The sequence below is a fragment of the Galeopterus variegatus genome, unplaced genomic scaffold, assembly GCF_000696425.1.
Source record: "Galeopterus variegatus unplaced genomic scaffold, G_variegatus-3.0.2 Scaffold137, whole genome shotgun sequence".
Classification (NCBI taxonomy): domain Eukaryota; kingdom Metazoa; phylum Chordata; class Mammalia; order Dermoptera; family Cynocephalidae; genus Galeopterus; species Galeopterus variegatus.
Genome location: NW_007726248.1, coordinates 964,864 through 978,890, shown reverse-complemented (window position 1 = coordinate 978,890; position 14,027 = coordinate 964,864). Strand labels below are relative to the sequence as shown.

The window sequence follows — 14,027 nt, the reverse complement described above, 5'->3', positions numbered from 1 at the left end:
AGGGTTGCGATCCGTTGCTGGACACGGAAAAAAGACAAAAAGACAAAAAAAAAAAAAAATTGCAGCCCCAGTGCCCAGCATCTGAGACAGCTCAGTGAGATTAGGTCTTACTATTTATTGTGCCTTTTATGAGCCAAGCACTGTGCTGAGCATCTTGTTTGTTGATTTTATGCATTTATTTCCATAACAAACATTTGTATAGTATGAGCCCTGTGCCAGGCTCTGGTCTAAGCACTTTACAAATACTGACGACCCACATGGGCTGCGTCATTTACTGCTAACACAGCTCTTCCATGCAGGTACTGTATGGTCTCATGTAGGTGAGGAAATCTAAGTGCAGGGAGGTTGAGTTGCCCGAGTCATATCTGTTGGATGGAGGTGCTTGGATTCGTGCCCACGTCTGTCTGCTCCTGAGCCTGCGTTCATGTCCTTCACTCCCTGTAGTCGAGGCTGGCACCTTCCTTGTCCCCTTCCTTGTGGTCACCTCCAGGGCCCTTCCTGCTCCTTGGATGCCTGCCTTGGCTTGTCTCTCCTCTCCTCTCTCCCCACTTTCTCTTCCCTTTTCTTCTCCCCTATCTCCCCCTGGGGAGACCTCCTTTCCTTCTTCCTTCCTTCCTTTCATTGAGGTACACCACACGCAAGTGCACAAATCTTACAGCTCAGTTCATTGTTAAATGTATTTACACCCATGTCACCACCACCCAGGACTAGATAGAGAACATTTCCATCCCCCCAAAGCCTCTCTTGCGCCCTTTCTGAGCCAGTGCTCCCTCCCCAGGTAACCTCTCTTCTAACTTCTTTCACCATACATTGGGTTTACCTGTCCTTCAACTTCATATAAGCAGAATTCCGCAGGATGTCGTCTCTTTGAATGGCTTTCTGCATATCCTTTTGTCTGTGAGATTCATTCACGTTGTAGTTAGCTGGAATTCATTCTTTTTCATTGCTGTCTAATGTTCCATGGTGTGAATATGACACCGTTTATCCGTTCTACTGTGAGGGACATGCAGGTTGTTACTAGTTTGGGACTATTGCGAATGAAGCTGCTATGAACTTCCATGTGCATGTCTTTCAGTGGACGTAAGCCCTCATTTCTCAGGAATGGAATTGGGGGGGCCTAGGGAAAGTATTTGTTTGGCATTAATAGATACTGCCAACCATTCTCCAAATGGTTGTACCAACTTACAATACTAGAACTTTCCCATCAGCAGCATGGAAAGTTCTATGTGTTCTCTATCCTCACCAGCACTTGGTATTGTCGGTCTTTTTAGTTCTAGCCACTCTGACAGGTGAGTGGAAGTATCTCACTGGGGTTTTAATTAACAATTTTCTGATGACTAGTGACATTGAACACCTTGTCATGCACTTGTTGGCCATTGCAATCTCTTTTATGAAGAATCTATTCGAGTCTTTCACTCATGTTTTAATTTAATTTCTTTCTTTTTCTTCATGATTTGTAGAAGTCATTTATAGGCTATGGGCACAAATCCTTTCTTGATATGTGTATTATAAACCTCTCCTTCTGCCCCGGTATATATGGTGTGTGTTTTCACGGTCTTAAAGGTGATGAATAGAAGTTCTTCATTTTATTGAAGCCCAATTATCGGACTTTCTTTTATGGTTTATCATTTTTGTGTCCCGTTTTAGTAACCTTTGCCTACCCCAGGAAGCATGTCTCAATTGGAATTTTTTCCTGCAGGCCGGGAATGGCCACATGGAACAGGCTGGCCGAGCCAGCTGCAGAGGGGCAGCCGCCTCTGCCCACGGGCCGGGAGCTGACTGAGGCCAACCGCTTTGCCTATGCCGCCCTCTGTGGCATCTCCCTGTCCCAGCTATTTCCAGAACCTGAGCAAAGGTGAGTTCTTTTGTCTCGCAGAGGGAAGGCCATGCTGCTTCAGGGAGACGATTAATAACTGCCCAGGGACCTGCCAGGTATTATAGGACAATACCTAGTCATTGTCCTTGCCTTTAAGGAACTCACAATTGGGTAAGGATGTAAGATATCCCCTCATTCAGTTATTCACTCATTTATACCTTCACCAAGCATTTTTCTGAGCACCTACTGTGTGCCAGGCACAATTTGAAGTATACAGAAGGTATATGTGATTAACACAAATGAGAACAATGCCCTACCTTCCCTCAAGTAGACACAGTTGAGTAGGGGGATAAGATCTTTACTCACTCGTGAAACATGCATTTGTTGAGAAGCTACTATGTGCTGGGTGTCATGCATGGCCCTATGGAGGAAACAAAGCAGAGCAAGGCCTGGCTCCTGTCCCCAAGGTGCTTACTTCTCAGCAAGGTCGCCCACCTGGCTGATTGTAGCAACAGACAGACACAGAAGAGTAAGTGCCCTGATGGGTTGAAACAGGGTGTCATGGGAGCCAAAGAACAACAAGTTTAATGACAGTGTTATGTTTAATGTCTGTCATTGCCGATATCTACCATGTGTGTGTTTCAGTCACGTATTCGGAGTCAGAATAGCAGAATTGTCAAGAGCATGGGCTGTGGCTTAAAGGATTCAAGAGGGCAGGGTTTGGAGGCAGGAGGAGGTCAGTTAGGAGGCTGAAGGGGGAACTGGGCCAGTGAGTGACGAGGTGAGGAAGGGCACAGATGGGACAGACTTTTCTCAGGGAGAATGGAGTCGACTTGGGAACAGGTTGAATGTTGGGGGTGGGGCAGAGGGAGGATCTCACTATGGCTCCAAAGGTTTAGGCAGGGAGAAGACCTAGGAGGACAAAGATATTACTAGGACAGGGAGCAATGGGCTGGGGGCTGGAGACAAGTGTCTGCAGTGTTTTTGAGACACCCATCCCCTACTCTCACTCAATAGTCTTGTGCATATGAGTAAACTTCTCTTATGCCTTGGGTTTTAGCCATTTGGGGTTTTGGAGTTTTATTTATCTTTGTCTCTCTACTAGACTGAATACTTGAGCACATTCGTCTTCTTGAGGGTCACCTCCGGAAAGCCTTACCTCACCTGCCCCCTAGACAGGGGTGTTCCTCCACCTGTATGCCCAGTGACCCATTGCAGCAACCACCACACTACCCTGGAACTCTTCCCGTACCCACCACCCCTCCTGTTTGAGCTCCTGGAGGGCAGGAACTGCCTTGTTCATCCCTGAGTCTTCAGTGCCTTGCTCACAGCTCAGTGTAGCAGACACTCGACAAAGGTTCATGAAAAGAAGGTGTGGATAAATGCTGGCTTTATTAGCAAGGAGACATCTCGTAAGCGTTGGACTCAGATCCAGGTTCAAATTTTAACTCTTACCACTTTCCAGTTGTATGTGACCTTGGCAGATTATTTAACTTCCCTAAGCATCAGTCTCTTCATCTGTAGAATGTGGCTAATAATACCCACCCTGCAGGGTGCTTTCAAGGATTAAATGAGATGATGTAGGTAAGGCACACGTCACAGAGCCAGGCCCATAGTAGGTGCTTCATTAATGGTAGTGGTTGCTTGCTGACTCTGTGACTTACTTCTTTGCCCCAGTGTACTCATCCGGAAAATGAAGATACTACCAGAACTTACTCCTACCAGTCAGGGTGTTTTTGACTGCAAATAACAGAATGTGATACTAAAACAGATTTAAACAACAGGAGATTTATTTTTTTTACTTAAAAAGAAATCCAAAGGTAGATAGTGCCAGGGTTGATTTAGTGCCTCAAAAGGCCTTTGGGTTGGCTTCTCTGCAGTTCTCTTGGCCTTTCCCTCCTGATCACAAAATAGCTGCTGCAGCTCCATCCATCACACCCTCACAGGACAAGGCCCAAGGCAGGAAGGAGGAGAGGGCAGGGAGTCTCCTCAAGTCTCTCATCAGGAAGCAGCTCTTTCCCAGAATACCCAGAGAAGTCTTCCTTTTGTGTCACTGGCCAGATCCAGTTGCATGCCCAAGCCTCAGCTGCAAGAGAGCATGAGAAAAACTAAAAGCATTTGTCCTTTGCAACCTCCACCATGGGAGATTGGTTCTGCTGGCCTGGAAAAAATAGCCAGCATTGTCTGCAACAGCATCAGAAATGGTACTTGTAGGAGGGCACGTGTCGATGGCCCCTGCAGAGCCTGGCACAGAGTTCCTGCCAAACAAATATTGGGTGCTCTCATTATTAATAATGAAACCCCTACCTGATAAACCAGCACATAGCCAGGGAAGAGCTCTGCATACTTCGTTTCCATAAACAAATATTTATGAACCTGGACTGTGTGCCAGGCACCACCCAGGAGGGCACATAGGGAAGGAAGTTATTGCCCTGTGTGCCCCCCACCCCCCACGTCCAAGTCTTGTTCTAAGCACAGGCAGTTGTTGCCTAGCCATAAGCACCTGCCTTGGGGTGTTTCCTTCTTGAATGTTCCCGATTCATTATGCTAGTTGTTTCCTCGTGGTTGGTCTCAGTTTTTTGAGGCACAAAACATTTTTTTTTTAATCTCAGTCTTTTTATTTATTTTTATTTATTTATTATTTTGTGGGGTGGCTGGCCAGTATGGGGAACCAAAACCTTGATCTTGGTGTTACAAGGCTGTGCTCTAACCAACTGAGCTAACCGGCTAGACTAAAACCCCAATCTTTTTATTTTTATTTTTTTTCACAATGGAGCAAGGCTTTATTATAAGTGCATCAATTGCAGGAAAGTCTTCATGAAGACACAAATCCACACTTGTCCAGCATGGGAGTGTTCACACTGGAGAAAATCCTTATAATTGCAGTGATTTGGGGAAATCTTTTGGCCACAAGTACAGCCTCATCAAACATCAGTAATTCACACTTAGGCAAAGTCTTTTGAGTGCATCGAATGTGGGAAATTCTTTAGTTGAATCTCTGACTTTATTTCACACCAGAGGGTTCACACTGGCAAAAGGGCTTTTGTGTGCAGTAAATGTGGGAAAAACTTCATCAGAACCTCCCACCTAGTTTGGCACCAAAAAGTTCACACTGGGGAAAGGCCACATGAATGCAGTGAATGTGGGAAAGCCTTGAGTTCCCACCTCATTTGTCACCGGAAAATTCATGGTGCGAGAAGGCTTTAGAAGTGCTTTCAACACAACAGGACTCACCAATCAGTTGTTGAACCTCATATACCTGAACATTCACTCAAGGGAGGTAACTAATGAGTGCCAGGTATGTGGGAAGCTTTCAGGAGCTATGTTGCACACTCTGACCTGCTCAGGTTCCTTTTTAGAGTTACGTCACCATCAGTACCTGTAGCTGAAACATCTACCAGCTTAGTCACCCCAACATCCTCAGGGAAGGCAAAACTTTGTACTCTCTCTCCAATTTCTGGAAGGACTCATGAGAAACCTGAGTTCAGTGGGGGTCCTCCTTTCCTCCTCTCTTACTGGTATAAGTAGACATGACCCATCTTTAGCCAAGAGGACCTGAGCTGTGTTCTGCTGGTAGCTTACAGACGTTTACTTTCTGCATGGACATTGTAGGTCTCATGTGATACTTGTGATAGATTTTTCCAGCCTCCAAGTCACCCAACTTGGGAAAGCACTTGCCTCATGTTGCTCTGGTGAAAGCTCAATCTTTTGAAAGCCTAGATATGCTGTTGGTGTCAATAAACATCTTTAGAAACCACTCTGGCGGTTTGGGGGCATAAAAGCAAACCTCTAAAATATTTATTTCTTATTCATGCTGTAAACATCTCTGATGCTATTTCCTACAATTAATTCTATTAATTAAACATGGGGTAGAGCCGAGGTTGGAAAAATTCTACCAAGGGCTAGATATTTTAAGCTTGCGGGCCAGGGGGTCTCTGTCACAGTTACTCAGCTTTGCTGCTGTAACCCAAAAGCAGCCCGAGAGAGTGTGTAAAGGAATGGGTGTAGCTATGTTCCAGTAAAACTTTATTTACAAATCTGGGCTGCAAGCTGGGTTTGGCCCCTGAGCTACAAGTTCGCTAACCCCTGGTGAATGCAAGGAGCTTTGGACTAGGAGTCAGGAAGCCTGGATTCCAGATGAGGCTTTGCTACTTCCCTACTGTGAGACCCTGGACAGCTGCAGCCCAGCTGCTACATCCGTGAGGTGGGGTCAGATGAAAGAGGATTTTTGATGCCCCTGCTTAGTGGGTGTCCAGCGCATTGTGAATGCTCAGTAATGTGAGCACTGGGGAGGGGCAGTCTCCACAGGGAGTGAGCATGGCCTTTGGGGTCTGAGAGATGTAGGTTTGAACCTGGAGCTGTCACTTAACCTTCTGGATCTGGGTTTTCTTATCTCTTGAATGGGGATAAAATAGCACCTCCCTCCCTGGTGAGATTGCGGTGAGAAGTAACCAATGGTGTGTATAAAGCATTCGGCACAGAGACTGATAGATAGTTGCTCTGCAGTTATTATCTGTGACATTGGTGCTGTTGATTTTCATGTATTTCAACTTGACCACCGACCACATTAGTAGTAATTATCAAGCTCTGCCTATCTAAAGGCCTACTCGTTATTTGATAAATTGCTGTCCTGGCACTTTATACATACCTAGTTAATCCGTCGAACAACCCTATGAAATATGAGGGGACTTCAAAAAGCTTGTGGAAAAATTGCATTAAAGGATGAAAATAAAAAATATAAACTTTATTTCTGAACATAACCTCCATTAAGTTGAAGATACTTTTGTAAGGGGTGATACCAGCCATTTAGTCCATCCCTAAAGAACTGAGGGTCCTGGGAATTTAACCATGTCAATGAGTCTTTTTTACATTATTAAAGGAAAAATGGGTGCCCTTTAAAGATTACTTGAGATTAGGAAACAAGAAGTCAGAAGGAGCCAAATCAGGACTGTAAGGTGGACAGCTAATGATTTCCGATCAAAACTCTCACAAAACTCCCCTTGTCTGATGGGAGGAATGAGCAGGAACATTGTCATGATGGTGAAGGACTCTCTGGTGAAGCTTCCCCAGGCATTTTTCTGCTAAAGCTTTGGCTAACTTTCTTCAAACACTCTCATAATAAGCAGATATTCTCATTCTTCGACCCTCCAGAAAGTCAACAAGCAAAATGCCTTGAGCATTCCAAAAAAGTGTTGCCATGATCTTTGCTCTTTTTTTGCACCTCTTGGTAGCCACAGCTTTGCTTGTGCTTTGTCTTCAGGATTGTACTGGTAAAGCCATGTATCATCTCCTGTTACAGTTCTTCGAAGAAATGCTTCATAATCTTGATCCCACTCGTTTAAAATTTCCATTGAAAGCTCTGCTCCTGTCTGCAGCTGATCTGGGTGCAACAGTTCTGGCACCCATCAAGTGGAAAGATTGCTCAACTGTCATTTTTCAGTCAGAATCGTGTAAGCTGAACCAGTTGAGATGTCTGTGGGGTTGGCTGTTGTTTCTGCCGCTCATCATCCGTCCTCTTCCATTAGGGCATGAGCAAGATTAATTTTTTTCCTCACAAATTGATGTGATGTTCTGCCACTACAGGCTTCACCTTCAACGTCTTCTTGTCCCTTCTTAAAACAAGTTGTCCATTTGTAAGGTGCTGATTTCTTTGGGGCATTGTCCCCATGAACTTTTTGTAAAGCATCAGGGATTTCACCATTCTTCCACCCAAGCTCCATCATAAATTTGATGTTTATTCTTGCTTCAATTCTAACAGAGTTCTTACTGCTGTGATCGGGGCTCTTTTCAAACTGATGTCTTATCCTTCTTAGTGCCTCAAACTAGATCCTGGTCAGACATGTTGTAAGTCACTACAAGTTTATTTTGGTGCAAAAAAAATCTGCAATCCATGCATAGCTTCTTCATAATGCACACTTTTCATGAACACTTTGAAGACCCCTTCGTAGGTTTTATCATTCTTGCCACTGCTTTACAGATAAAGAAACTGAGGCACAGAGAGGTGAAGTCACTTGTCCAAGGTCACACAACTAGTGGCAGAAGTGGGATTTGAGCCAGAGTCTGTGCTCTTTCCCCCTGCTCTTTTTTTATGAGATGCTCCTTTACATCCAAGACTTTCTTCATGGACAGCAGGGCCAGGCATGCTTGGTCCTGAGCCCTTTCTGCATCTAAATTTACCCCTAAGTAACATGCAATTCACTTAGTCATCCCCTGCGCCCCACATACACCCATACACCACCAGCATAATCCCAGGAGACTGCAGTGGGGTAAATTATAATAACTGTAATAGTAGTAGCTAACATTTATTGAGGGTTTACCAGTGCCGGGCCCTGTTGCCATGTCATTTAGTTTTCCCAACTAATCTGTGAGGCATCTGCATTTTACAGCAGAGGAAAATGAAGCTAAGAGAAGTAACGCAAGGACACCAAGCCAGTCACCAAGGGAGCCAGGCCTCCCCCAGGCAGCTGAACTGCAGAGTCTGACTCTTAATCCTGTTCCCCACCACCTCCCTTTGTTATCTTGTACATGAAAATAGTGATGCTAGCCAACATTAGCTGAGCATCTACTGCATGCCAAGCCCTGCTCTGGGTGCTTTATATGTATCATCTCATTTAATCCTCAACCAACCTTATGAAGTTAGTCTCCTAAACCCATTTTGCAGATAAGGACACTGAGGCACAGAAAGGTCAAGTTTCTTTCCCAAGGTGCTGTGCCTCTCAGATCCCCCTTCAGGAATGAAGGAACCCCTGCCCCCACTGCTACCTCCGCCCCAGCTGCCAGGAGGACTGCCGGCACAGCCCTGAGCTGTCTGTCCCCTTTGGGACCTGCCTCAGCTGAAGAGAGCCACCTTGGCCCAGGCTCTGCTCCCTGCCTGGAGTACCTGCATCCGGTGACTGGCCCAACCCTCTCATCCTACTGCGGGCAACTCCAAAGGGTCACCGAATCTTCAGAACCCACCCAGGGTGTGCTGAGGCTTCCTTTGTGGCTACGTCACTGCTCGGCTGCACCCTCTGCCCAGCCCTGCTTCCTGCCTTCCCTCCCACAGGGGTTGGTCTCCAGGGGAGCCTTAATAATCTCCATTTCAGAGCATCTTCCCAGCACCAGACCATAACAGTGGAGAGGATTTGGAGCTGAGCTCTTCACCAGTCCCATCAGCAGCCCTGGCCTTGGAGGTGCTCTCCACTTGGGCTTTGGCAGCAGCAGCTCTAAGAAATGGGGTGGTTGGGCTTCGTGGTGCAAGGGCTGAGGGACTCCTGAGGTCACCCCCAGCACCAGGGAGCTCTGCTTGCTTCTGGGAAGCCTGTGCCACTCCATCTGGTCACAGTCCCTACAGGGTGCAGGACACGGTGCTGGAATCTCAAGGCAGTGTGGTTTACACCTCCTAATTGACCCCCCTGCTCTACATACCCCCACCCACCCATCACCCACCTCCCTCTCACATCACAGAGGGTGGCTCTGCATCAGAAATCTGATGCAGACACTGTCGAAGTCCCCAAATGCCCTGTGCTACCTGCGTCTCAGTTCAAGAGGTTCCTTCTTTTCTAGAGCAGCACCCCCCACCAGGGGACTCCTGTAGGACCCCACTCAAATGCCTGCTGTGGACAGAGACCCCCAGTGGCAGTGCATGTCCTCTTCACTTCCTCCACTTCTGCAGTGGCTGACTTTTTTCCAGAAAGCACATCCTTGGTGATTTCCAAGAGCAGCAACTTAACTCCTCTGAGAAGCCTTTCCTGGTCGTTGCCCATCACCTCTACAGCTGGATTTGGGGTTCCCTCTCTGGGCTGCGTAGGACTTGATTCCTGCCTCTGTCCTGGCATATCACAGATCACACGGTACCAGGATCCTTCAGTTATGTGTGTGACTCCACTGCTGAGTCGTCATTAGAGACCGCGTCTCTTCAGCTTTGATTCTCAGTCCCCAGCATAGCCCAGGCCCAGGGCACATGGTCAGTAACTGCCTGGTGCTCTCATCCCTGTGGCTTATCAACCACTTTGGTAAAAGTTTTGGTGGGACAAGAAACTAAAATCCCCATCACCTGCAATTAGGTTTCGACTCTGCATTTCATGGATCACAGTCGTGTGTGTGCCGGCTGTTCACACCTGTGGCCATGACTCACCTAAACTTGCCACTGGCCTTAGGAGGCCGAGTTCCGAGAAGCCCCAGGATCTAAGCCATATCTCTCTTTCAGCTCCTTCTGCATGGAGTTTGTGGGGGGCCTGGTGAAGTGGCTGGAGTTGTCCGAAGCTGTCTTGCCAACCATGACTGCTTTTGCCAGCGGCCTGGGGGGCGAGGGAACAGACGTGTTTGCTCAGATTTTATTGAAGGACCCCATCTTGAAGGGCGACCCATCCATGATCACGCAGGTATGCCTAACGTGGGTGGCGGCTGCCAGGGACAGTAGAACAAATCATTCCTTCCAAAACCACTCTGAAAATTGTTTCTAGTGGGGTGGGGTGGTTGAAAGATAAAACGTTGCATTATAATATCATATTAGGATGATGATCATGGCTGATGTTAAATTATCATTATTGAATATTTACTATCAACTCAATGTTCATATACTGCCTATTATGTGCTAGTACCTTTACTAAAATTAACATTTTATTCTCAAAGGAACTTTATAAGGTAGGTAGTATGATCAACCCCCATTTTATAGATGAGAAAACTGAGGCACAGAGAGGGTAAGTAACTTGCCCAAGGTCACACAGCTGATAAGTGGCAAGGCCAGGATTTAAACCATGGCTGTCGAACTCCAGAGCCGTGTTCTACTAAACTGTGATGCCTCTTTTCAGAATCAGCAGCTTTGCTGTGTGCCCTGGGGCATGTCACTCACCTGTTCTGTGTGCAGTTCAAGCAGACAAAAGCTTATGGCACGGGCTTCTGGTGGGCAAGTGTGTAGATTTAAAACAGCTCCTTCCCCTCCTTTACAAGTATTTCACCACCTGAAGTTCTCGCATATTTATTTACTTCTTTGCTTACTTGTTCATTATTTGGCTCACCCCTAGAGTATAGGGCGGAGGGTTTTTGTCTGTCTTGATCTCCCACTTGGCAGGAGTCAATAGGTATTCGTCCAATAAGTTGGCTGATTGCACGTCAACATATCACTGATTCCTGTTACCTTTTCCCACAGGATCTTCTGAGCTTCTCACTCAAGGATGGTAAGTGATTTTCTAAGTTCTGGAAATTGTGGGTGCCCATCTTTGCCCCCAGCCAGTGAAGCCAGTGATGGGTGCTGCCACCTGTGACCAGGTGCCCCGTGGCCTTTTTGGCACGAGCAAGGAAAGGGAGCCAGTATCATCGGTGAGCTGGTGAGCTCTTCGTTCATGCCGAGCGCTGGGTGGTGCTTCTTAGCATTTATGTCATTTGTTCCTCACAGTGGCCCTGTGTTTACCTCCTAAGTAGCTCTTGAGTCTGGCCCCTTCCCCATCTCCACCCAGCACCCTGGTCTAAGCCACCGTCACCCCTCCTGGATGTCAACAGGAGTCTCCTCGCTGGTCCTCCACCACCACCCCAGCCAGCAGTCTGCTTGCCACCCTGCCACTTGAGTGCTCTTTCCCAGTCCCTGCTGTCCATGTTCTCTCCCTGCGTAAAACCCACTGGCGGCTCCCACTGCCCTCGGGAGAAACACCAGCCCCTCAGACGGGGTTCTCGAGGCCCTAGTGGGCTGGCCCCTGCCCCCGCCTCCAGCCTCATCCATTGATACAGCCACCCTGCTCAGTGTGGCTCTGACCATCCCAGCCCCCTTGCAACTCCCGAGAGCACAGTGCTTTCTGCACCGTGGGTCTTTACACGTGCCCTGCCACGACTGGAGAACTCTCTCCCCGCCTTGCCTCCTTACCTGCTACTTTCCCTTCATCCCCCATTCTGTCATCACTTCCCTGGGGAAAGCTTCCTGGCCTCCTGACTGGGACCCTCCCTGGCACCGTGCCGACCACAGTTGCAGTTGTATACCCAGTGATGCTATGTGATAACTGACTTCCCCACCAGATAGATCTTATTGTCCCATTTCATGGATAAAGAAATCAGCTTAGAGAGGTTAAGCAATTTACCCAAAGTTGCACAGTAAGTGGCAATGTGGAATTCCACCTGTGTTAGTGTCCTAGGGCTGCCGTAACAAGTCAGTACAAACTGGGTGGCTTAAAACAACAGAAATTCATTCTCTCACGGTTCTGTAGTCCAGAAGTCTAAAATCAAGGTGTCAACAGGTGTCAACACGCTCCCTCTGAAAGTGGTAGGGGAGAATCCTTTGTGCTCTTTCAGCTCTGATAGCTCCAAGCGTGGCTGGGCTTGTGGCTGCGTCACTTCAGTCTTTCCCTTCGTCTTCCTGTGGCCTTCTCTCCCTTCTTCTCTCCTCTGTGTCTCTTTTTTTGTTTTTCTATATATTTTTTGGAAACATAGTTGATTATATGTATCTGTGAGGTACAGTGCTGACTATCAATACCTGTGTACAATATATGATGCTTGAATCAGGATAATTACTATATTTATCACTACACAGTGTAATCATTTTTTGTAGCCAATTTCTCACTAACCCCTCCTCCCCCTCCCCCTTTCCCACCTCTGGTGGTCTCAGTTCCATTCTCTCCTTTTGAAAGTTCAACAAAGTATAGTGATTGTTGTCTCTTTCTTTCTTTTTTTATTCATTTACTTTTTTTAGCTCCCACTTATGAGTGAGGACATGAAGTATTTTTCTGTCTGTGCCTGACTTATTTCACTTAACACAATTTTCTCTAAGTTCATCCATGTTGCTGCAAATAGCAGAATTTCATTCTTTTTTATGGCAGAGTAGTATTCCATTGTGTATATATACCACATTTTCCTTATCCAGTCATCTATCAATGGACATTTAGGTTGGTTCCAACTCTTGGCTATTGCAAATAGAGCTGCAATAAACATGGGAGTACAGGTGTCCCTTCAACATGATGATTTCCATTCCTTGAGGTATATACCCAACACTTGAATTGCTGGATCATGTGGCAGTTCTATATGTAGTTGTTTGAGGAACCTCCATACTGTTTTCCATAATGGCTTCCAGTACATGCTGTTTTGGTTATTATAGCTTTGTGGTATAATTTGAAGTCAGGTAGTGTTATGCCTCCAGCTTTGTTTTTTTTGCTCACGATTGCTTTGGCTATTTGTGGTCTTTTGTTTATCCATATGAATCTTAGGATTGTTTTTTCTATTTCTGTGAGGAATGTCATTGGTGTTTTGATGGGGATTGCATTGAATTTGTATATTGCTATTGGTAGTGTGGACATTTTCACAATGTTTATTCTTCCAATCCAAGAGCATGGAATGTCTTTGCATCTTTTTGTGTTCATTTTAACTTCCTTCAGCAGTGATTTGTAATTCTCTTTGTAGAGATCTTTCACCTCCTTGGTTAAATTGATTCCTAGGTATTTTAATTTTTTGGTGACTGTTGTAAATGAGCTTGCTTTCTTGATTTCTTTTTCTGCTAGTTCATTATTGGGATATACAAACACTACTGATTTTTGAGTGTTGATTTTGAATACTGCAACTTTACTGAAATCATTTATCGGCTCTAAGAGTTTTTTGGTAGAGTCTTAAGGTTTTACTATATATAGGGTCATGTCATCTATAGACATGGACAGTTTGACTTCATCTTTTCCATGGATGCCCTTTATTTTTTTCTCTTGCCTGATTGCTCTGGCTAATACTTCCAATACTATGTTAAATAGGAATGGTGACAGTGGGCATCTTTGTCTTGTTCCTGTTCTTAAGGAAAAGCTTTTGGCTTTTTAGCTCCTTTCCTCATTTTTTAATTGGGTTACTTGTTTGATATTTATGCTTTCAGGTTTTCCCCATTCAGGATGATATTGGTGGTGGGTTTGTCGTATGTGGCTTTTATTGTGTTGGGATGCTTGCCTTCTATACCTAATTTGCTGATAGTCTTTATGATGAAGGATGTTAAATCTTGTCAAATGCTTTTTCTGCTTCTGCTGAGACAATCATATGGTTTTTGTCTTCGATTTTGTTGATGTGGTGTATCACATTTATTGACTTATGTACAGTGAACTATCCTTGCATCCCTGGGGTGAATCCCAATTGATCATGATGTATAATTTTTTTGATGTGTTGCTGGATTCTGATTGCTAATATTTTGTTGAGGATTTTTGTGTCTGTGTTCATCAGAGATATTGGCCTGTAGTTCTCTTTTTTCGTTGTATCTTTGTGAGATTTTAGTATTGGG

The 14,027-nt window shown here is 45.7% G+C and overlaps 1 protein-coding gene across 1 annotated transcript in view; it reads left to right on the top strand.

Annotated features, from left to right (window-relative positions):
* The first annotated feature begins 1,706 nt into the window (after positions 1–1,706).
* Positions 1,707–14,027, top strand: part of TMCO4 (transmembrane and coiled-coil domains 4) — a 91,090-nt gene continuing 78,769 nt past the window's right edge. The window contains exons 1-3 of the mRNA XM_008589664.1: positions 1,707–1,855; positions 10,005–10,179; positions 10,947–10,974. Coding sequence (XP_008587886.1) covers positions 1,707–1,855; positions 10,005–10,179; positions 10,947–10,974 — 352 coding nt within the window. The remainder of the gene's footprint in view (positions 1,856–10,004; positions 10,180–10,946; positions 10,975–14,027) is intronic.